Source organism: Ursus americanus, chromosome 9, assembly GCF_024610735.1.
Source record: "Ursus americanus isolate L20-20 chromosome 9, mUrsAme1.1.p, whole genome shotgun sequence".
NCBI classification, from domain to species: Eukaryota; Metazoa; Chordata; class Mammalia; order Carnivora; family Ursidae; genus Ursus; species Ursus americanus.
The window spans coordinates 30,323,130-30,349,474 of NC_142135.1; the positions used below are offsets into that span (position 1 = coordinate 30,323,130).

Genomic DNA, 26,345 nt, shown 5'->3' on the forward strand with positions numbered 1-26,345 from the left:
AATCTTAAGGATAAAATAGGCTTCAAAGATATTTTAAGCTTATTATAATATGTGGCTGCTGTGTTAGACTATACTCCTAGACTCTTGGGTACTTGTCAAGTACATCAAACTTTAAAGGGTATTTGATGGACAAGTTCAAGAGGTACAGATCAATGACTTACAGAGTGATATGTTTCTTGGTTTCCCTCTCCTTGTAGTGCCTCTGAGTATGCAATGTGATAAAATCCTCTGGTGTGTAAGGTAGCTATGCCTGAAGTAATTCAGCCTGGCTGTTATTGATAAGAAAAAAAAAAAAACAAACAAAAAACCATGCTTTTAAAAATCAAGGCATAAAATGATTAAAGAAACCTTTCTCCACAGTGAATAACTTAATGTTTTTGGTGTGCAGATGCAACACACAAAGTATGAGGAATATTTTGAAAAATATTTTTATACAACTTGCATGACAGGGCCTTGAAAATTAAACTACAGTATGATCAATATAGTCTGAAAGAGTCTTCCACAGTCTCAGCATGGCATATATGTAACACAACACCGAGGGTAGCACAGTGGGTTTTCCACCTCTACTGTACAACGTCACCCCCTGAGGAGCTTTACAGAACACTGATTTTCATTTGGTCTGAGGTGACCCTGCAGCAATAAGTTTTTTGAAAGCTCCCCCAAATGATTCAAAGGTTCTGCCAAGTACTTGGCATGGTGAAAAGGACAACTGGCTCTGAATTACAGATTAACAATTATGATTTGTTACTATGAGGATTTTGGCCAAATAAGAAATAAGCTTAGAGAAATTATCAATAAAATAAAGATGACAGTCTATGATTAAATGGGTTGCTCCAGACCTAAGGCAGAAGAACATGTTAATAACACTGTGGGGATGTTATCAGCAAAATCCAGACTGTACAACATTCTAGAAAAAAAATTAATTTCTCAAAAATGAAAATTACAAGGAAAAATAGCAAAGCACAGCAAAGAAATAGACAGAAAACCTACATTTATAGACTTAAAGAGACATTTTAACTAACCGAAACATTTGGAGCTTAGTTGGATCCTGATTCAATAAATTGTAAAAAATTTTTTCATATTACATGTATTTTAAACATATTTATAACACTCAAAGAAATGTGAACTGGGGTAAAGGAAGGATTACAGATGGAATAAGCTGATAAAGCTGAGTGATGGTATATGCAAATTAATAATACTATTTATCTCTATTTTTGTAAGTTTATCAAATCATAGCACTATCATGAGGAAACAGTGTCAACAGGCATCTTTCCGCACCCTTACCTCAAGACCTTCCTACACTTCGTTGAAATGCCATTAGAATATCTCCCTTGTCAGTGAAAATCTTTAAAAACAATCCCCATTCATGAGAGACTATGGACTCTGAGAAACAAACTGAGGGCTTCAGAGGGGAGGGGGTGGGGGAATGGGATAGGCTGGCGATGGGTAGTAAGGAGGGCACATATTGCATGGTGCACTGGGTGTTATACGCAACTGATGAATCATCGAACTTTACATCAGAAACCAGGGATGTACTGTATGGTGACTAACATAATATAATAAAAAAAATTATTATAATAAAAACAACAACGACGACGACAACAAAAAACAATCCCCATCAAAAATCAAAAAGTAACATTTTTCACAAAACTGCAAAGCCTCACGTAAAACATTATCGTCACTATACAAGCTCTACTTCTTGTCACTGGTGACACTGGCAGAAACTAGAGGGGAAGAATCTACAATAAACAGTTTCTTTCTGGTTGCAACATAAGGTTATTATGTTATTAGCAGAAGGATTCATAGTTAAGGAACTCCAGTTACTATGGCTGGAAAAAGCAAACGAGGTAAGCCGATGTTTTTGTGCTATTTTATATCGACTAAACTATAACAATAAAGAATATATGGTAAAGAATCTCTTACACACCTTGAGTTATATGCATAGTATTTTCAGATTCTTTCTCCCAATAATCAGGAATCTTAGAATAGAGGCTCTTACTTCTGACCGCCTTAAAATTTGGCTAACCTGCTCTTAGCGAATGCAGGTTTCTGCTGCTCTCACCTTTCTCTGGAATTCACTATACAAATCTCTAATACTGTACTTCTTTCTTCCTTCCTTAGCTCATTATTTCTAATTCTTAAATTCCAGTATTTTCTAATTATCTTCAATAGGACTTTCAATTTGCATGTTTTACTTTTTTATTTTTTAATTTTTTAGATTTATTTATTTGACAGAGAGAGAGAGCCAGCGAGAGAGGGAACACAAGCAGGGGGAGAGGGAGAGGAAGAAGCAGGCTCCTAGTGGAGGAGCCTAATGTGGGGCTCGATCCCAGAACACTGGGATCACACCCTGAGCTGAAGGCAGATGCCTAACGACTGTGCCACCCAGGCGCCCCTCAATTTGCATGTTTTAGAACTGAAATTGTTTTAAATGTTATAGAATTTTTCTTGCTATTCTAAGTGCACATTTTAGTAATTTGGGGTGCCACAGTTTCAATTAAGTTTTAACACATTTAAGAGTAATAATGAAGATAGTGTTGAATCTACAAAGAGTTAATAAATAGTGGAAGTACCAGATAAAATAATCCTGGAGGAAGATTAAAAAGGAATAAATATTTTCAGACTATCATAATATATAGAAAATTTTTGCTGTTGATGTACATCAGGAGGTAGAACAAAGACAAACGGACTAAACTTACAAACGTTTACTTTTTTATTTTTATTATTATTTTTTTTAAAGATTTTATTTATTTATTTGACAGAGAGAGAGACAGCCAGAGAGAGAGAGGGAACACAAGCAGGGGGAGTGGGAGAGGAAGAAACAGGCTTCCAGCGGAGGAGCCTGATGTGGGGCTCGAACCCAGAACGCCGGGATCACGCCCTGAGCCGAAGGCAGACGCTTAACGACTGAGCCACTCAGGCGCCCCAAACGTTTATTTTTTTAAACTCACTGTAAGAAAGAACTTCCTAACAGAGTTGTCCTAAAATGAAAAGTACTTCTCTTTGAGGTAATAAACTATCACTGAATTATGTTAAAGCTGAACCAAGAATAGTGTAAAATGTAAAATGAGATAGGCTGAACTTCCAGTTAATTCCAACTTTGAGAGTCTATAAATTTATGACAAAATATTTACTACAACTGACATAAAAACTTATTTTAGGATGCAGACCATCTTGGAAGATGAGTAAAAGTTTTATATCCCATTCTAATCTTTGCCCAAATTTCTTCATTAATTGAGTAAATAACAGTAAGATAATATCTATTGACAATGAATTACATGCTTGCATTGTTCTTAGCTCTGAACATATAGTCGCGTATGAAACCGACAAGACCCTGCCCTCTGGTGCTTACATTGGGAGAGGGACAGGAGGGACATAGAAGAGAAAGTGAAGCAGAGTAAATTAATCATATGCAAGTTTTCACAATGTATAAATTTCTGGTTAGCAATATATTTCTGCCTAAATAGCAGTTAGGAATACTGATCTCCTAAGTACCACTAGCTGCTCTACTCAAACAGACTGAGGTCCAAGTTGGCAGCCATAATAAATTCATCCTACATTCTCTAGTCACCTATTCTCCACCCTGACACAGAAGAAAGCTCCCAAACAGCAAGCACTTCACATTTTGAAGTACTTTTATTTTACATTAAGTGCTCTAAAAAAATTCCATTTTTAAAACATTAACATTTAAAATACTTTTTATATCATTAAACATTTGTTCACCAAGAGTGAACCCTAATGTAAACAATGGACTTTGGATGAAAAAATATGCTTTTTATTTAGGCACTTAGTAACCATCAGGCACTAGACCAGCATGGTACAAGAGAAACGCAATGCAAGACATGTGTAATTATAAATTTTCTAGTAACTACATTTAAAAAAAAGTTAATTTTGATTTTTATTTAACTCAATATATCTAAAATAGTCACTGAAAATTAATATTTTATACTTTTTTCTTTTAATTCTAAATCTTTAAAATCCAGTGTATATTTTATATTTATAAAACATCTGAATTCAGACTAACCACATTTCAAAAGTGCTAAATAGCTACATGTGGGTAGTAGCTATTGTATTTATAGGAATTAGTAGATTTTACATTAGCACCTCTCAATTCATATATTAAATTTTCACCGGAAATACCTGATGCTGTTTAGATTTAGGTTTATTAAGATTTCATAAAACTTATAGTTGAAAAAGTAAATTCATATATCCTAGTTGTTCCAAATGTATAAAAAACTTATCCAACAATTGAATCAAGTATCCATTTTAAAATTTAACTGAAAGTAAGTAAAATTAAAAGTTCATTTCCTTAGTTGCATTAGCCACATTTCAAGTACTCAAAAGCCACATAATAAAGATGTGGCTACCGTCTTAGATAGTACAGCAGTGTTCCTAGACAATGCAGCAAAAAGTTTCTAAAATTAATTTTTTTCTCTACCATTTCCTTTTTATTTGAATTAATTCTGGTTGAAAACAGGTGAGAAGACGTTTATTTTTTCTCCAGAAATTATAACCTGCAGAATCTGCCACAAGAACTGAGGCAGTTCCTTTGAATCAAAAAAGTCAATAAATCAATCAATAGTGATAGTCTATTATTTCCAAGGTGAAGCGCTCCAACCCCAAAGGAGAAAAGTCCCTTATTTGATTGAAATTATTGCAACCCTCCTCGTCGCCCAAGTTAGAAACTCCACTGTTACCTAGTTGTCATTAAATCCTCTCTTAATAGCTAGGTTATACCTGTTTAAGAAATTTAATTTCATCACCTTCCACTCTACCTTCAACTGTTGCTACCCTGGTACAAGACCCATCTTTGATCATCTGAGCTATTTTAAAAGCCTCCTAAAGCTAATTTTAAATACACAGGGATTTTACATATGTAAACATCCATGCAACTAACCATCACCGAGGAAAAATACAGAGTATCTTCCAGTACTCTATAAAGTTCCCTCTTGCCCCCAGCAACTCCCTCAACCCCTAGAAACAGGTAGTCTGATGGACTTTTGATGAGTTTTACCCTGTTGAACTTCATGTAAATGCAATTACACAGTATATACTCTCTTAACGCACGGCTTGGTTTAATTAAACACATGATCTATGAGATCCATCCACGTTGTTGCCTGTGCAAGTAGATCTTTTTTATTGCTAAGTTAAGTGGAATTTTATGAATATTCCCAAATTTATATATCCATTCTTCTGCTGACAGACATTCAAACTGTTTCCAGTTTGGGGCCTATTGTGAATAAAGCTGGTATGAAGATTGATAACGTTGGTTTAAGTATTAAAAGAACCCAAAATCAATGCTCAGTATAGGCTACCACTTTCCCTTCATTGTATCGGAGCTACAGTGGAAACTGATGCTGTATATACTACACAGAATGAACTTAGACAATTCACAGTCAGGTGGAAAGACATGCCATGTACACCTTCAATCATTATACATGAAGTACATGCACAATAAATTCATATCACATCAACAACCACAAACATGAACACCAAATGACTGACAAAATTTAATCCTGTTTAATATCACATTTTAGCATCTGCTCTATATTTTCTAATGGATCAAGAAGACATTTATCCAGGCAACCAGAACAGAAAAACCAGATTTTGTCACCTTATCATTTTGATAAGACAATGCATGTAAAAATATGATATGCAATATTAAAAGATGTATCTTTAAGAGGTTACAGAAAGTTAATTAGTGTTATTCTGGCCATTTAAACAAGCTCAGTAAATCTGAGCATATGAAATTTTTACACTGTAAAATTGGTATCAGCTTCCCCAGCATTATTGTAAATTCATTTCAAAATAATGATGGGGTAAGGACTTAGAAAGGAATGCTAACTGGCATGAATGTGTTAAATGACTGGTGCACTTTTTCTATGCAGGAGGTAATATTAAAATGAATCTGATAAGAAATAAATGTTTTATAAAATTAGTAAAACAGCAATTAATATTCTAAAATGCACTCAATAAAAGTCATTTTATTGCCAATCAGTTGCCTCTCTAATATTACAAGGCAAAAGGAAAATGATAAACAGAAAAAAAAAAAACAAACCAAGGTTACTAATCAGATTCGTTCAATAAACACATGGACAGTAAATCTTTAAAAATTACTCTTTTGTACAAAGATCACTTGTACTCTGCCTGTACTACCTATAAATTCACACAAAGTAAAAAGATCAATGAATTCTTCACATTTTTCTCCTTACCTCCCATTCTCTGGCTGCTGCTTCATTAGTAGAATCCTCATTTGTTTCAGATTCTTCAATCTTTTTCACTACTATAAATCCAGGTTCTCTGGTATATTCACCAGTATCTTCTGCATATATTTCTGGACTCCACTGAATGAAGAAGGCATACAAGTGGTCCGTCCTGTTAGAACATGTGACTGTTAATAAAAGACCTACTATTCTGTGCTCCTGGTTATAATTACAAAATGATATTTGTTAAATAACTTCACAAAACTTGAGGATTTAAAATACAACATATACTATGCTTTAAATATTTAAAAAAGATAACGAAGCCCAATGGCAAGACGACATTAACTTAACTTAAAAAAATTTACTCTGCTGTGTTCTGTCAAGTTGTTCTGAGAAAAGCTAAGATTTCTTCGGCATGCTTTTGAGTAAGCTCAGATGTTATCCATGGTATTTTTTTTTTTTTATCTTTAAAGAAACTAGTGATGGGAAAGGAAACTGAACCAGCAATTGTGACCTCATTCTCACAATGACCTGATTATGTAAAATATGATTAAACAATTTACTAACTGCATATTATAAAACCTGGACATTATACAGAATTTTCCCAAGTTAATAGAAATTTAATGTGTTTAACTTTTAAGTGATACCAGGAATACACAATGTATTATTGGTTCAGGGATAGATGATCTAATCTTTTAAGTCTCTCGCTCCCATTTTCAATTTTGTTTACTATAGCAAAACATGTTACAAAAGATAATTAAATCCCTGATAAACTTATTTGAGGATCAAACACACATTTCAAATACCTACGTTTTCTTGGCTGTTAATTAGCATAGATAATTGAATTTTAAAAAGGGATTATATATCATTACCTGCCCTGAGGTAGTGGCCATACTGTTAAATATTTTCAGGAACTTCTTGCTCTAAGACATTTTTTTTAAAGTTTTTATTTAAATTCTAGTTAGTTAACATATTGTGCAATATTGGTTTCAGGTGTAGAATTCAGTGATTCATCACTTACATACAGCACCCTGTGCTCATCACAACAAGTGCCCTCCTTAATACGCATCACCCATTTAGCCCATCCCCTGCCCACCTCCTTTCCAGCAACCCTCAGTTTGGTCTCTGTAGTTAAGAGTCTCTTATGGTTTGCCTCCCTAAGACATTTTAACTAGGTTTCTTTACCACTAAAACTAGGTACACATTTACTTTTTTTTTTTGTATTAAATAAAAAAGGAATAAAATTTTAAGTGGTGTAAATTAAAAAGTACAAAATAGGAGCTAAATAATTTTAAGGAGTGCCTAATGGCTCGGTCAGTTAAGCATCTCTGACTACTGGTTTAGGCTGAGGTCATGATCTCATGGGTCTTGAGATCCAGCCCTGGAGTTGTCCTCTACACTCAGAAGAGAGTCTCCTTGAAAATTCTCTCCCTCTGCCCCTCCCCCAACTCCTGCACTTGTGTGCGTCCCTGGGGCATGTGCTCTTTTCCTTTCAAATAAATAAATCTTTAAAAAAATAATTTAAAAAAGATTTAATGTCAGGTTTTAATCATAAACTGTTTTTTAAAAGTGCTTTTCCACTGGTGTTATATAAGATCATTTTAATTCAAGGAATCTCAATAATGTTTTTGAATTTTTGTTTTTTTACCTTTCTTGTGGCACAGCAAACCAATATTCATGTTTCTTATCTCTCTGTGCATACTGTTGCATTGTTGCACTTGCTTGAGATACAAATGTTTTCCTCATTGGTTTTCCAACTCTGAGACATAAGAACTTATGTAATCGATGCCTTCTCTTTTCTTTTAAAAGTGCAGAACCTAGAAATGAGATGCAAACAGAGCTTATTCAATTCACCTACACCATGCTTAAATAATTTGGATGAAGTGATGTTTACCTCCAAATTTCTGATAATACAGAATAAAATTTAATTTACTGACAGTCACTTAGATGAATTCTTTTAAATAACTTTTATTTTCTTCCAACAAGATTCGTGAACTAGCACCCAAGTTATGAACTGAAATTATGTATATCAGGAAAAAAGGGGAAAGTTTTAGGAATTCTTGCGTTAAATTTTTGCTTGGAACAACTATATTAAAGTAATTACATGCACGTATATAATTTCTGCATATACTCTATCAGCCTTCTACAATAACATCTAAACACATTTGTAGAATCTTTAAAGGTTTACTTTAATATAGTTATTACAGACAAAAATTTAATAAAAAAATGTTTTTGAAGCTTTTCCCTATATATGAGGTACGATGGAACAATCAACAATAACCTGGCTCTGTTTGGACAGTTTATTATGAATTATCTCTAATTCTTCCAAGCAGAGATGCTGACATATGGTATACTGAGGGTCTGACACTATGACTGAATTCAGGATTCTGGACATTATTACCTTATGAAGGTGGCATACTGTGGAAAAAGCACTTATTTATAATCAAGAGAACTGGGTCCTAGTCATGGCCTTCTTCTGTACAGTACTGTGCAAGGTGCATAAATCTATTTGAGCCTCAATATTTACATCTGATTAAAAGAGTGAACTTTTACCATTTTCCCCATAATTATCTTCCACAGTTGTATATTTACTAAACCATGTTGTTATATTATAAAGTCACTAAAGATCAGAAATGTGGAATACTTCCCTACTATGGAACCTCAAGTTACTTAGAATTAGTTACTTAAATTTTCATTCCCTCTCCCCTCAAAAAGAACTCAAATGATAATACAGGTACATCTATATCTAAACTTATCAATTTTTCTCCTTTAGTATTTTGTCATAATAGGTGCTCCCTCCTCATCTAATCCCATACCCCAACAAACCCACTAAAATGAAAGCATTCTACCACATTAGGTTAAACAGAACCCCTCACTTTATTTTTTTCAAAGATTTCAAAATATAAGGCAACCATCAGACACAAAGATAGCAAACAAAGACATTCACACTAGCATTCTTTATAATACCCAAGATAGGAAATACTTAACAATATGAATTGTTAATAACAACTGAATGTCTTAACAGTATAGAAATGGTTAAAATACAGGGCCATTAATAGCCATATTTTCAAAAAACTAGAATGACATGGAAAATTATTCATGACATAAAATGTTAAGTGAAAAAAAGATACAACAGTATAATCTTAATTTTATATAAAAAATACATATGGATACAAATACCAAAACTGTATACATCTGTATTTAAATGTGTATGTATATACACATACACACCAAAAATCAAAGATAAATATACCAAATGTTAATAATGATTATTTCATTGATGAATTTCAGGTAATTTTTATAAATTATCTAAAAATCTCCTATATTTGTCAAATGTTCTTTAATGAAGTCATTAGTTCTGAATAAAGAAAAAGGTATTAAAAAAGAATTATTCAATCTTTTATAGAACTTTCTTTGAGTAAATTAATTAACATCTACGGAATATCATCAGGATATCTAAAAAAGATGGTGTAAAGAAAATTCAGTACAGGTATTTTAAAAACTGAACCAAAATTCTGTGTATTGTTGGTGGGAATATAAAATAAGCAGCCACTGTAGAAAACAGATTGGGGGTTCCTCAAAATTAAATTAAACACAGAATTAGCACAGGAACTAGGAAATCCACTTTTGGGTATATATCCAAAAAAACTGAAATGAGAGATTCGAACAGATATTTGTACTCCAATGTTCATAGCAGGATTATTCACAATAGCCGAAAGGTAGAAACATCCAAATGTACATTAACAAATGAATACATAAAGAAAATGTGGTATGTAAAGTTGACCACTGAATGATGCAGGGGATAGGGACACGGACCCCCCACCCCCGAGTCAAAAATCTGAGTACAACTTTTGACTCCCCAAAAACTTAACTACTAATAGCCTATTGTTGACTGGAAGCTTTACCAATAACATCAACAGCTGATTCACACGTTTTTGTATGCTAAGTGTATTATATACCGTATTCTCATAATACAGTTAGCTAGAGAAAAGAAAATGTTAAGAAAATCATAAGGAAGAAAAAATACATTTACAGGACTGTACTGTATTAAAAAAATTGAGCATAAGTAGACCTGCACAGTTCAAACCCACGTTGTTCACGGGTCAACTGTATACTGGAATATTGTGCAGCTTTTAAAAGGAAGGAAATTCTGAAACATGCTACAACATAGATGAACTTAAAGGCATTCTCCTAAGGGAAATAAGCCACACACAAAAGAACTAACACTGTATGATTCCACTTATATGAGGTGCCTTGTATAGAGACAAAAGTTCAGAGAGACAAAGAGTAGAATGATGGAAGCCAGGAGCAAAGGGGAGGAAAGATGGAGGAGTTACTATTTAATGGGTATAGTTTCTGTTTGGAAAGATGAAAAAGTTCTGGAAATGGACAGTGGTGATGGTTGCACAACAATGTGAAGGTACTTAACGCCACTAAATTTTACACTTAAAAATGGTTACTATGGTCAATTTTATATGTATTTTAGCAATACATTACTTTTGAGTTTAAGAAGTTCATATGCAAATTGGATTTATTTGGAATCAGTATTTTAATAGAATATAAGAAATGTTAGCTTAGATACCTGAACTATACCCCATTTAATCCAGTATGTATTAAGGGCAAGTTACTGTATATTAGAAATAAAACATAGTCTATTACTATAATTTTCATAAGTAAATAGTACTAAAAACTAAAACTGAACGAGAAATGGTTTTTTAATTTATCCTTGGTGTTTTTTAAAGGAAAACATTTAATCAATGATGAACTTCTGGATACTTGGAATAATTTAAGAAATAAATTTTTATGTCTAATTGCACTTTCTTAAAAAAGGTAGAATTACAAACTTTGGCAATTAAAAACTGCAATTATAATATTTTATGTGCAGTGAAAAAAATTTAATGGGGTAACACACCAAGAATTAAGAGAAAATGGAGAAATCAAAGGTTTTTACAGAGCTTGTGTGCATTTTCAAGAAATTGTTTAAAGACAGAACACAGTGAATCAGGAGTATCTGAACACAGTGGAAAAGACTCTCTTTGTGTGTACAATCCACCACGGGAGAAGAAAAGACCCTAGATTAGAAACTAGAGACCATGTACTGATCCCCAGAGAAACATTAGTCAAGGGCCACTAGATCACCCTTCAGAGTGGCGTAAGATATAGCAGCTTTTTAGTCTGTGGGGAACGAGGAGACAATATGCAGTAAGATGAATTAACTTTATATATTCCTTAACACTCACCTTCTATGTCAGCAGTTGCTATTTTATGCTTAATTTCTTTTTGTGACACCTGTTGAATATTTTCCCTTTGCTGTTTAGTCTGTTGCATAGTATGGGTTTTCCAGAGTTTCCGTAGCTCTTCCACCTCTGTCTCTGAGTCCTGATTTTGCTCCTTTCCTTGTTTTCCTTTGTTGACAGTTTGCTTTTGTTTAAAATCTGCTGCTTCCTCACAAGGCATACTTTCTTTTTCACCCTCTTCCTGATGTAGTGAATTCTCATTAAGAAGAAGATCCCGGTCTGTCTTACCTTTTACACTTGCGCTTTGTTCGTTAGGGGCTGATATTTCCTGAAAATTATCTGTCGCCTGATCTTCCTTAGTGGCCTTTTCAAGATTATTTAAATCTGTTTTAAGAGAAGTAGTCCCAACTTCATTTGTAGAATGTCCGGCATCAGATTTTAAGTGACCAGGCATACTAGCAGACTCTGATGTGGCTGTTAAACGTCCTACGCCACTCTGATTGACAGCTTGCACAGATTCTGAGGACGCACCAGATGATTTATCTCGTCGAAGTTCATCTGAAGAGACAAGCTCCTCCCGGATGGGAGAGAGTTCTGATTCTGTGAACACGTCCTCCGAAAGAGACTCCTCGGTGCTCCTCGGAGCTGTGCTGGCACTATCGTTACCTGCGTCGCGGGTTCTGGAGTCTATTTCATCAGTATGACTTCTCGTCATTTTCTTTAAATGGCAGACGTCCCTTCCTGATACCTGATCTATCTCTCTGTCAGTAAACAAAATTAAAAGTCGTTACTTTTTAAATTGCATTTTATTTCCCACAAATGTAACACTGAATTGGTTATCACCAAAAAGGTTTCTAGGAAAGGGCACAGTATATATCTCAATAGCATATAACTCTTATATAACTCTTATATAACTCAATAGCATGTAACTCTTCTGTTTTATTCTTTGTAGCATTTTTCAAATTTTATATAACGAGTATGGATAACATTATATAACTAAAATAGGTAAAATTTATTTTTTAAAAAGATATCAGTTGAATTCCAATTCGTGTCTGTCTTGTCTCCCTTGCATCTGATTCTCCATAAGAAACACAAACATCTAATTTGTGCTATTAAAAATGTAATAGTGTCATCTACTGGTGATCCACTCAAATTGCAGAGAAAGGGTCTTGGAACTTAGCAAAAGGCAAAAGTTTTGAGAAACTGTATGTGTACATTTAAGAAGACCATTAGGTAAGAGATAAACTTAACAAATATAAGAAGACACATGTTTGAATAAGGGCTGTAAAACCTTCAGAGTTAATATGCTGAAACTAGATATTTATGCCAAAGATATTGCTACTGCTTAATACAGCTCTCGAACAATGCCTCTGAAATCAACTATCCAAGTAGAAGACAGAAGAAAATCAATCAAATCTTATGCCTCAGTATTGTTACACATGACATTACTCTGCAAAACTACTTGCTTTATTTATCTAATTTGCTGCCAAATCGTGTTTTTAATTAATTCACAAGGCAGGACTGAAAGATACTTCTTTTTGGAGCAATTTTCTTTAATGTCTGGATCAAATACATGGTCTTTCCAGGGACATTCTAAATAATATAACAGTGATTTTCAAGAAGAGGAGCCCTACAGCATCTTAGTGGAATACTTACAGATCCTTCAGCATAAGAGAATCCCAAAGTATCGTAATTAAAATAGAAAAGCAGGGCAAAAGAAAGTGAATTTCACGGTGTCTGACAATATGCGTGTGTGTGTGTGTGTGTGTGTGTGTATAATCTTATTTCTTTTTTAATCTAATCCTTTAATCCTTCACCTTTGTCTCATCCTTCCACCCACCCCAATAATACTTATTTCCTGAAAGTGACTTTAGATGATGATCTATAAAAATAACGAAAGTAGAGGATATTCTAGTAATTACCTGCACCTCTACAGATGAGTTTACCAAGCCAAAATAATATCTATTGGGTGGAAGGTATAATGGAGACTTTTTGAATAAGGGATTTTATTCTACCACAGGTATCCTAACAACTCATGTACTCTGCCTCAGAAACAAAAATAATATGCTCTTCTCCTACAGAAGCAGTTCTGTACCATAAGGGTTAATTTTCAAACAATGATCCACATCCCTGTGGGCTAATTAAGGGATACATATCTCAGTATCCGTTACAGAGAAACCAGTTTTTAAACTGTTGACAAATTATGTGTGGAGGAATGGGGAGTATTCTGTTCTCATTTCTTTCTTTGAGTGCTACTTTCTTCTCCTTTTTTTTTTTTTTTAAAGATTTTATTTATTTATTTGACAGAGAGACAGCCAGCGAGAGAGGGAACACAAGCAGGGGGAGTGGGAGAGGAAGAAGCAGACTCCCAGCGGAGGAGCCCGATGTGGGACTCGATCCCGGAACACCGGGATCACGCCGTGAGCCAAAGGCAGACGCTTAACGACTGCGCCACCCAGGCGCCCCTCCTTTTCTTTCTTATTCCTCCCTTTTCTTTCTGGTCATTCCTTTGGCCAAGCACATTACTTTCAAAGGCTGTGCTGAGCTGCAGTCTCACAACTATGTTATTTGAATCACATGAATCCCTTGACCAGGATATTCCAAGCGTAACTCTTTCAAGGTTAACTGAGGGAGAAGGATGCTCGTGGGCTCTCCCTCAAATCCCACACCAGACTTTTCAGGCTCTTCTAAGAAAAATTTGAAAGCTACCCTAGTCTACTTATATTACCTTAATCACAGAAATAATTTAGAAGTCTGAATGCTGTGTTTGAATAAAAAGGGCTGGTAAACACTAAATTAAATAAGGTTTATAGGTTACTTTTAAATATCCAGTTCCCTGACCAAATATACAAATATAAATCTAAAACAATTCCTAATTATTCAAGGGTGTGTTAAAGATAATCTTTTCAATACTACATTTTTTCATTGTTGATAAAATGAAAAGCAGTTTTAATAAAACTAATAAAAAATACTTAAAATACTTAAGAGTATTAAACCATAGTCAACTAGATGTAATAAAATTCCAAAGGAGCATAAATATCAATCTTACATGGGTAAGGATTCCTTTATTTTGCTATCCAAAATTTCTTTGTACATTGCAGCTGACATCACCTCCTCCATTGGACACATGATGCCATATTCCTCACAGCCATTCTCTTGAACCAAAGGGTCAGTTTTGTGTGGATCAAACATTATATTATTTGGTGTAACTAGCAGCACACCACTGACTGTGCCCTAAGATGAAAAAAGAAAATGACATTTAATGCTCAAATTTTAAATTTTCAAAAAGTACTCTAGCTGTTTTTACTAATTTTCTTCTGATGCTAGGCCATCTGTTACATATAAAAGTAGTATATCCAAGCACTAGGGCATTCTCAGGAAAATATTTTTTCATTATGTTTTACATTAATTTGCATTCTGCTTCCTGTGTTGTTCCCTCACTACAGGTAACAAAGTTTCATATACACAAACAGGTTTAATAAATAATGTGTTGATAATTCAATCCACTATAAAAGAAAAAGAGCATAATTTTTTAAAAATGTCTTTAAAAAAAAAATCTCCGTTTCAACTGACTCTGTTACTACCTAGCTATTTGACTTTGGGCATGCAAAGCTTCTGGGCCTCACTGTCTTCATCTGTACGAGTAGGTAGATTAGATGACTTCTAGGGTACACAGTAATCATCTTAATTTAATCATGAAAAGTTATGAAATTTTAAATACATTTATATAAACAGCAATATAAATATGAAGAGTCCAACATCTTGCTTTAGAAACGAGGAAACTGAAGTCCATAGGAAGCCAATCCCACTAATTATTAGTTAATACTTACTGAAAGCTTTGTATGTATCACACTTTACATACATTATTGTTATTTGATCTTCACAAGCAAGCTATGAGATGATTACACAAATAGGAAAATTAAGGTTGTGAGAGGCTAGGCAACTTATCCTAAGTAATAAATAACATAGCTAATATAAGTGGTAGAACCAAGATTCAAAATTCAGGCAGTCTATACCTCTTACTAAAATCCCTCCACATTTGAGTCTAAACTACAGTCACTCCAACTCAGGTGCTAAATATTCCTTAATCCAATTTTTAACTCCTATTCTACTATATTCTGTAAGTGTAAAAATGAAGAGCCCGACAGAATTCTAAAAATAAACTAAGTAGTTACTTTAAAGCTGTCCTGTCTTTTCTCTGAAGCTATTAAGGAAAAGAAAAACTTAAATCCTGCTTGATTTGGTGTAACATCCTCCTTCAAAATCCAGATTCAGCTCTGTAAATTTACCTGGCTTAACTTTAAGAATATAAAAGTTAAGTTACGAAAGATACTACTGTTAAAAACAATCAAGTAAAACAGTAAAAATAGAAAACTCTACTTAAAATGGTCACCCGTCTGGGAGAAAGTTACTGCATATGTTCAAGATAATAAAACATGCTTATCATTTGTAGTAACTGCATGCAATGCTGGACAGAAGGATATGCATGTGTGTATGCATTTCAGTGGGAAAAAGGGAATCGATCTGAAACTCTAAACAGCATTTTTTTTTTTTAGTTCAGACCAGGGACTACCTAAATAAGGAGAAACTCTGTATAAACCATGACCTGATCATATTTTGATGGATATTCTAAATAGATCCATATAATCTATGAATTGGCATTCCTGGATCACATGCCAACACAAGTGAGAGAGAGATGGTGAGGTATGTTGTAGGGACATTTACACCGCCAAGGAAAATCCAAGAAACAGACAATCAAGAGTAGAGTATATACAATGTAAAAAAATCTTAAAGGTTTCTGATTCTCTATCTTCCCTTACTCTTTCTCACCTTCTATAATCTTAAGTTATTTGAGAAATAAAACCAAGTAATCAGTAAGAATTAAGGAAAGCAAACACCAGGTCTCTGAAAGACCTCACTTCATTCTTGATTTCATAAATTTCATTTAAGCATTAGTTTTAAATAATAGTATATTATTTTTTTAATTTTTTATAATAATTTTTTATTGTTATGTTAGTCACCATACAGTACATTCCAAGTTTTTTATGTAAAGTTCCATGATTCATTACTTGTGTATAACACCCAGCGCACCACACAATACGTGCCCTCCTTACTACCCATCACCGGCCTATCCCAATCCCCCACCCCTATCCCCTCTGAAGCCCTCAGTTTGTTTCCCAGAGTCCATAGTCTCTCATGGTTCATTCCCCTCTGTTTACCCCCCCCTTCCTTCTTCCCTTTCTTCTCCTACTGATCTTCCTACTTCTTATGTTCCATAAATAAGTTGAAACCATATGATAATAGTATATTATTAGATTTACTGGTATAACATTATATATTATCTTTCACTTCAGAATATCTTTGCAAAGACGAAGACTACCAGGTATATAGAATAGAAAAGGCCCAGTATTAATGATAATGCATTAATTCACTAAACCTGTTAATACTATAATATTATTGCTTTTGGTAGTGTAACTACAGAAATCATTTGAAATGCCTCTCAGAATTGTGCTTCTATTTCTTGGACTAGAAGGGGTTTAAAGCCCTACCTCTTAACACTACACTGACCCGTCTGGTAATGTTACTTTGCAGGAATTCACCCATATTTACTGCTATTGCAGATGTGCTAATGTATTCTTCAAGTTTCTTTCCTGACTCTAGGCAGGACTAAGGTATTTTGTCAGATGTTATTCTCTCTAAATCAAGAGTTGGCCATGAGAAACACTACTTCAACATTAAAATCACAAAAATCTTTTAACAAAGTCACTGCTCAAATTCATCGAATCGAGACCAAGTTTCAAATCATAAACTCAAACTATAGCATTCCTCTTTCATTCTTTTTTAATGCTGTTTCATAAATCTGAACATATTATCAGGAGCAAGAACATATTATAGTAAGCGGTTTCCAATTAAAATATCTTCTTAATCGATATGGCCTTCAGAAAATTTAAACGCAGATTTCTCTTTAGTATTAGTAACTGCCAATTCCTTATATGCGATTACCTGACTAATCTTCCATGGAGAAATTATTTCTATTAGAAAATAAAGTCTGTCTGTAAAAGTTACTACTTACACTACAATATTTCTGTAAATACTAGAAGATAAAAAACTACGACTTGGGAATCCACCCCAGCAGAGAGAATAGCTTTTACTGATCTTTTTTTTTTTCAGTCTTAAGTCCACTGTAATCCATTATAATTTTGTTGATAAATTTCCACAATTTTTACATAAATAACCTTTTTTTTTAGTGAATTTATAGGAAGAGCCAGCCTCCAGCAAATGTTTACCTTCCAAGAACACCAGGCTATAAGCTGTTCCTAACCCTGCCAATGACTACCTTTGCTCTGATACTTAAATAAAAATTTTATTCAAATAGTTACAACTGAAATTCTGCTTCTAGCCAAGAATTAATTGTGTCTAAAACTACTAAAACCACACACAAACACACACAATACATGAAATGACTGTTTTCAGCTACTGGAATGCTGGACAATGATACCTGAATAAGGGAAAACAAAGAAGATGAACTCTATAAATGCCTCAGCATACTGACTGCAGAGTTTCCAGGCCAGAGGCAGAGAAAGGAGAGATGAGCACTCCCAACTGAGAATGCTTTGGGGATCTGCAGAAGGCCTTCTTTCAAGTTTCCAGCTGAGCACTGAATGCTGCCTATACGTATGGCAACTATCCCAGGACAAGAAAAGCAGCAGCACTCAAAAGAAGCAGAGGAAACAATTCATAGAGTCAACAGAGAAAGGATTTGTTTGTAGTCTTACCAACCACAGCAAAAAAAACCTTATAATTTACAGGGCTCCAGAAAACTCAGAAGGGCATTGTCTCAGTAAAGAGAAATACTAGCTATAGTTGCTTTGGTCTTGCCTGACAAAGCTTAAGCTATGTTATGATCAAACTGCTTCCAAAAAACAACTGTGTCATAGAAAATACTACAAGTATATGTAGAGAAATATAAAAATATCCAGTACCCAAGACAATAACATTTATATCTGATATCGAAGTAAAGATTACTAGGCATGTAAAGAAAAATTAAAAAGTGACTTATCACAATGAGAAAAGTCAATTAACAGGAACAAACCCAGAAGTGAGAGAGAAAAATTAGTAGAAAGACATTAAAACAATTATTATAACTATATTCCATATAATCAAGAATACAGAAGATAGATTGTGCATGGTAGTTATGGGCAAGAAAGATATGAGAGCCAGTTTGAACTTACAGAGATGAAAAATATGTTCAATAGAATTAACAGCAAATTAGACATGGCAGAAAAACATTAAATGAACTTAAAGGTATAGCAACTGAAAATGTCCAAAATAGAAAGAAAGAAAAAAAAGAACAGAGTATCAATGAGCTATGAGGCACAACATCAAGCAGCCTAATATATGCATAATTGGAGTTCCCAAAGAAGAGGAGAAGATGAAGAAAAAAAATTTGAAGAAATATGACCCCAAATTTTCCAAATCTGATGAAAACTATAAATGAACAGATTCAAGAAGTTGAGTGAATCCTAAGCAAAACAGAAAAATACACCAAGGCACATCATAATCCAATGGTTCAAAATCAATGATAATGAGACGTTCTTAAAGATCTGTACTCTGAAAACTACAGAACACTTATCAAAAAAATTGAAGAGGACACAAAGAAATGGAAAAACATGCCATGCTCATGGATTGGAAGAACAAACGTTGTTAAAATGTCTATTCTACCCAAAACCATCTACACATTTAATGCAATCCCTATCAAAATACCACCAGCATTCTTTTACAGAACTAGAACAAACGATCCTATATTTTGTATGGAATCACAAAAGACCCTGAATAGTCAATGTAATCCTGAAAAAGAAAAGCAAAGGTGGAGGCATCACAATTCTGGACTTCAAGCGATAGTCATCACTACATGACCACCAAGTCATAGTCATCAAGATAATATGGTACTGGCACAAAAACAGACACATAGATCAATGGAACAGAACAGAAAACCCAGAAATGGACCTACAGTTCTACGATCAACTAATCTTTAACAAAGCAGGAAAGAATACCCAATAGAAAAAAGACAATCTCTTCAACACTGGTGTTCAGAAAACTGGAAAACAACATGCAGAAGAATGAAACTGGACCACTTTTTTACACCATACACAAAAATAAATTAGAAATAGATGAAAGACCCAAATGTGAGACAGGAAACCATCAAAATCCTAGAAGAGAACAATCGCAGCAAACTCTTTGACCTTGTCTTTAGCAACTTCTTACTAGACATTTTGCTGGAGACAAGGGAAACAAAAGCAAAAATGAACTATTTCTTGACTTCATCAAGATAAAAAGCTGCACAGCAAAGGAAACAATCAACAAAACTAAAAGGCAACCTACATGGCAGAAAACATGGAGAAAGAGTGGGAGAAGAATGGGAGAAGATATTTGCAAATGATGTATCTGATGATAAAGGGTTAGTATCCAAAATCTATAAAGAACTTGTCAAACTCGACACCCAAAGAATGAATAATCCAATCAAGAAACGGGCAGAAGACATGAATAGACATTTCTCCAAAGAAGACATACAAATGGCCAAAAGACAAATGAAAACATGCTCAACATCATTCATCATCAGGGAAATACAAATCAAAACTGCAATGAGATATTACCTCACACCTGTCAGAATGGCTAAAATTAACAACACAAGAAACAACAGATGTTGGGAAGGATGCACAGAAAGGGGAACCCTTTGGGACTGTTGGTGGGAATGCAAGCTGAGGCAGCCATTCTGGAAAACAGTATGGAAGTTCCTCAAAAAGTTAAAAATAGAACTATCCTACGATCCAGCAACTGCACTGCTACTTACCCAAAGGATACAAAAACACAGACTCAAAGGAATACACGCACCCCAATGTTTACAGCAGCATTATCTATAATAGCCAAACTATGGAAAGAGCCCAAATGTCCATCAACTGAAGAATGGATAAAGAAGATGTGGTATAAACAATGGAATATCACTCAGCCATCAAAAAGAATGGAATCTTACCATTTACAATGATGTGGCTGGAGCTAGAGTATGTTGTGCTAAGCAAAATAAGTCAGTCAGAGGTCAAGTACCATATGATTGCACTCATGTGGAATTTAAGAAACAAAATAGATGAACATACGGGAGGGAAGCTAAAAAAAGGGGGGGAAGGGAAACAAACCATAAGAGACTTCTAAGGATAGAGAACAAACTGAAGGTTGATGAAGGGAGGTCGTTGGGGTAGGGGGAGGGCTAGATGGATGATGGCTATTTGAGGAGGGCACTTGTCATGTTGAGCACTGGGTATGTAAGCGATGAATCACTGAATTCTACTCCTGAAACCAATATTGCACTATGTGTTGACTAACTAGAATTTAAATAAAAATTTGAAGGAAGAAAAAAGAGAAGACTATCTTAAATGCAACCAAAGAAAAACACAAATGTACAAAACAGCAAATATAAAAATTGTAGAAGACTTTAGAAATAGTGCAAGTCAGAAAACATTGTAGTTCTGAAAGAAACATCTTCAAAGTTCTGAGAAAAAAAAGAAAACCATGTGTGACTTAAGTTGGTAACATACTATAGTTACTTTCTAAACAATATCTGGAGTTGATTCTCCAATTCTGTATTACTTTACTATACTCTCTCTGTACAACAAGTTCTTTGTTTAGAAGCAAAGTGTGATAGATGAAACATGCATTCACACTGGGTGTGAATTCTTGCCATGACAGAGAAATCTTGGACTTATTAACCTTTTCAGTGGTTTTTTTTTTTTTTTTTTCTTGTGAAGAAGGAATAGAACTGCCGACTTCATAGGATTATTTGAGTTGATGAAATACTTAAAACACCTCATATAGTTTCTGGCATATAGTAGTTATCATCCTTTTGTGTGTTATACCAAGTTTGAAAGTTATCACTTAAAATAGTGCCCAGCTGTGGTCATTTTATAACAGCTTTTTGAAATATTCTACCAATAGCAAATCAGCTCTACTTTATCACAGTAAATTTATATCCCATTGCCTTTAACAACTGCAAAAGACCACCAGATTCTAAATTAGTTAGAAGCAAAGTCCATACTAACCTAAACTAGTATTTCCACCAATATCTTCTTAAAATATTCAAGCAGTTGCTGAAGTTGATAACTTAAAATGCAAATGCCAAACTGTCACATTTCAGTCATAAATAAAGCATGATTAATTTTTTTTCTAAAGTATTATTCATTACCTTGCCACTGGTAATATATTTGCAATTAATTTTAAGAAATTTCTCAGTAAATGCTTCTTCTTCCTCAGAAGTTGAAGATACAACTCGTGCAGGTCGAATACCAGTAAAAGTAGATAAGGGAGTTGCTTCTTTCGGAGGGACTACATCAGGATTCTTTAAAAAAAAAAAAAAAAAAAATAATAATAAAGGCACTTCAGAGAACTAAATAAAAATTAAATTAGCACATTATTAAAGCCAAATGAAAAGCTTTCCCCAATTCCCATCACATTCTTGGAGGTCAGCTCAAAAAAAATTTTTTTAAGATTTTTATTTATTTGAGAGAGAGAGAGATAGTGAGCAAGCATGAAGGGGGGGAGGGGAGAGGCAGAGGAAAAAGGAGAAGCAGACTCCCCACTGAGCAGGGGGCCTGACATGGGGCTGGATCCCAGGATCACAACCTGAGCCAAAGGCAGATGGTTACCTGACTGAGCCACCCAGGCGCCCCTCAAAATATTCTTACGTTAAAAAGAAAGAGGAAAGAATGGCACTGTGTTCACATTCAATAAAGATCTCTAATAGAGCTTAAACCTATATTTTCAATGATTTATTAATGGGATATATATTTATGAATCATCTGGAAAATGTTGAAAACTACATCTCTTGTACCTGTACACCAAACACACACACACACACACACACACACACACACACACACACACTCAGTTGCTTCTGAAAAGACCAATTAATATATCCCTCAGGTGTTGGGAGCAGAGAAAAGATGGAATGCTTGTCTGTGATACTTAGGAATTCAGCCAAACCCATTCACTGGAAGAGCCATTTAAAATATTAAGCTACAAAGAGTTTATCAAAACCACTGTGCAAAGTATTAATTGGTTAGATCACAGATTCTTGACTTTTTTTAATGCCATGGACCATTCTATTAGTGAAGCCTAAGGACCTCCTTCTCAGATTGTTTTTTGAATACTTAAAATATAGGATTACAAAGAAAAACAATTATAATGAAACACAACTATCAAAACATTTAAGAACTAGTTATAATTTTAATTCATATTCACAATAGTTATATATATAGTTGATACATATATTCTTCCTTATTAAACACAAAATAATAAAATCTAGTGTTGACTGATAATTATAATTTTGAACTATATGGCTATAAACAGTATTTTTGATACCTACACCTCTAAAATGATTTGAAAATATCTGTGAGTTCTATTGGGGACAAAGCCACAGGTATGCATCATGCTACTCTGTAGTTTGTTTATATTCTTAATTAAAAAAATATATTTCATTATATTTCACTTGAAATTGTTTATATCCAAGTTCACAGACCCCTTAAAACTCATGGGTCCCCCCAAAGTTCAAAATTCTATATAATGTAGGAAGGTTAGACAAATGTCCTTTATTCTTTGTCTTAAATACCTCCAGAGGCCTCTTATACCTCCTGAGTAAATGAACAGTGCCTTATAGAATAGTTTTCATAGTACCAAGGTTCTTTAGAGCTTTGAGCTGAAATCTGGCACTTTGTGACAAATACCCTATAGTTCTGACTTGGCCTTTTGAAATAATAAACAAGAACGCCTCCTCTTCAATCTCAAAGACTTTGAGATACTTGAGAAGCACTTTCAAATTTTAATATAACTTTTTCTATTTCAATAAACAGATCTAACTCCTTAAGTCTATAGGAGGACAAAATTTTAGACTTCTTTTCTAAATATCATTATCTTTCTCTAAATAGATACCCAACAGATATTTTTTTGAAGGAAGATCAGTACAGAATACTGCACAATAACTATATTTAATATGCTATGATCATATTTTTTAAAAAACCTAAATGGAATTAGATTTTAACAGATGCATGACGCTGTTCAATCATTAATATCTATTAACAAAGTTCTCAATCTTTTCATTTTATGATACGAACTAGTAACTATACACATCCTGTTGTCTCTGGTAATTACTATACCTGAGTTTTGTATTATACATAAATTCATTCAGCACAGATCATTTAAAAAGAGAGATTAGTAACTATAATATTAATGGACATTTGTGAATATTTGTTATATTTAAGTATTATATGAACCATTTCATTTAATCTTCAACTCATTCATATTAGGTATATACATTATTACCTTAATTTTAAAGGATATCTATGGTTAGCCAAGTTCAGTAACTTGCCCCATGAGTAAGATGAAGCTGATACAAAGAAGCCATGGTATCAACACTTGAACTAGTGAGCTTCACTGCAATATTTACACCTTCCTTTTCAAATATTTTTCTAAACAATTGATAAACATGCAAAGGGAATAAAAGCCAATTCCAGAGCCACTGGAAGGCCCTCTGCAAGATGGCACAAAGCTGTCAACAAATTTTGTTTATGACCGTTCACTTACTGCCAATTGACAACATTACCTACTATGTAACCTAATCATTCACAAAAACTCTATCAAGAAACACTGTCAAATGCTTTCCTTATATGAAGATATACCTCGTTGAACAACATGATTGCTTAGGTTCCCTCAAAGTCTCAAATTCTACAATTCAGTATCTATAGCAATCCCGATTTGTCAGTGTAATCCTATTAAAAAGAATACATGAGGTTAGCTTAGTAAATGCTCGAAGTATAGCATATAAGCACATAAGAGTACATTTCTTAAAAAAAAAAAAAAAAGCAATGTTCAGAGGAATTGTAATTCGATCTCATTATAACTTACATGTATACTACTCAAAGTATCAGTATCTCTATGTAGCTGGTTTTGATTGCTATTTATAGATTTTGATTCTTAATGCAGTGATTTTGAAGCTCCTGAGTGCTGAGGTTTCTTTGTGCAATTCTGTTTTAGCCACTAGGGACAGAAAGGTCCTTAAAAATATAGAAGTATAAATATTTATCTAATGAGCCTCAGTCATTGCCCCAAATGTTCAAATGTGCAAAAACAAAAGCATCACTAGAACAAGTGAAGCAAAAAGGTTGACTTATGGTCATCTTTTTTGTACAATATGATTAAATATTATACATTATGACTTTTCCAGCTATAAAGTGGTAATAAAGAACATGGGCTCTGGACCAGACTACCTGGGTTGGAATCCTAACTCAGCTTAACTGAAGGAATTTAGACACAAATTACTTAATCTCTCTCCCTCAGTTTCCTTATATGTAAAATAAACACTGTTACTGGTCAGGTACTGGAAGAAACTGATGACACATCAACTTGAGTTAATTTAAAGAGTTTAAAAATGGAACTATTTACAAAGATATTATGCAGTGTATACAAAAATCCAGGGCAAACAACAGAGGTGTCCTTATCACCCACAGGCCCAAAGGGGAGAAACAGATAGCAGAGACAGAGGGCTCGGTGTCTGATGAGATGAGAGGTTGAAGAATGTAGCCACTCTGAAGTAACCTTGTAGGGAGGGAGCTAAGAGAATAAATATGGCCCCCTCTTGCTCCTTTCCTCTCATCTTCTGCCAGTGCACTTGAAAGACCAAAACAAAGAGAAGCAAAAGGTCAAGGGAGCCCACTGATGGTAGTCTAAAGGCCAAACGAGGGTATAGAATGGGTCTAGAGGAGAAAACAAAAAGAGCCAGGCCAAGTGCTATATCTCCTAAGTTTGAGGTTAGGAATAAATGACAATACTTTTAAAGTACTTAGAATTGTAGCTGACACATGATAAATTTTAGCCGTTTATTATTTATATTTACCCTTATGTTGGTTCTACCTCCTTCTATGTTTCTTCATCAATATGTGAAGGAAAAAATGGGTAAAATCTATTTGATCCTAGAAATTCTCAAAGATAATATTTTTATGTGGAAAAAATTATTCAAAAAAACCACTGGGATCCTTTATGCTAACAAAGCCAGGAACATAATATTTTAGCCTCCATGGTAAGCTACTACCACGCTGAACATCAAAGAAACCTCTGGGTGATTATTAGAGATATAAACTCTGACAATTCCTGGAAAAACATGTGATAACACTAATAAACATTTTAATTACTGTAATACAAATATGAGTTATATTTAATAAAACATAAGATCCTTGTTTCTAAGGGACTTAGAATGGGAGACCTAAATTCAATAATTATACATGGAGATATAAACACTAGAGATATGTAGAAAGCTATATAGGAATATTTTATCTTGTGAATCTAGTAATGAATATATTTCTAGGTAAAAAACAAAATACAACTAAAGTCTATAAAGATTACTGTTCAAAAGAATTATTTCTAACTACTGCCTATGATCAGATAGCAGGTGATGACTATCACCTAGGGAAAGGGAAAACTTCATGAAGTCAATGTTTTTTAACTCCTTCCTGGATCCATCCTAGGGAGAAAAAACTTATTCATATGACCAGTCAAATTACAGGATACTTTCTGGGCATCTCTGACAGCAGCTGAGTCACTACAGATTAAAAGGTCATTCATATGGCTTTATTATTCTTTCCCTCTCTTCCACTAACATGGCAAAAGTGAGGAAGAGAGCACTGTTACATTGGAGAAGGCCTGGCTTTGTTGCTCCCTTGAGCTTTAGTGTTCTCTTCTTTTTGATCTTACGCCTTTCAAGAAAGCTAGTTGATAAGATCTGGGTTAAAGATGAGGGACAGAAAAGGACCCCACAGCGTTTTAGTCACGTAGGATGCTACAGTCAAGTTTTCACAATTCTGCTTTA

At 34.1% G+C, this 26,345-nt stretch overlaps 1 protein-coding gene across 7 annotated transcripts in view; it reads right to left on the reverse strand.

Annotated features, from left to right (window-relative positions):
* The window catches only part of OXR1 (oxidation resistance 1), a 433,246-nt gene that overhangs the window by 25,151 nt on the left and 381,750 nt on the right, over nt 1-26,345 (reverse strand). For all 7 annotated transcript variants that reach the window (XM_045805802.2, XM_045805804.2, XM_045805807.2 and 4 more), the window contains 5 exons: nt 21,675-21,827; nt 14,490-14,674; nt 11,444-12,201; nt 7,852-8,020; nt 6,213-6,375 (listed from right to left, as the gene is read on the reverse strand). In XM_045805802.2, coding sequence (XP_045661758.2) covers nt 6,213-6,375; nt 7,852-8,020; nt 11,444-12,201; nt 14,490-14,674; nt 21,675-21,827 — 1,428 coding nt within the window. The remainder of the gene's footprint in view (nt 1-6,212; nt 6,376-7,851; nt 8,021-11,443; nt 12,202-14,489; nt 14,675-21,674; nt 21,828-26,345) is intronic.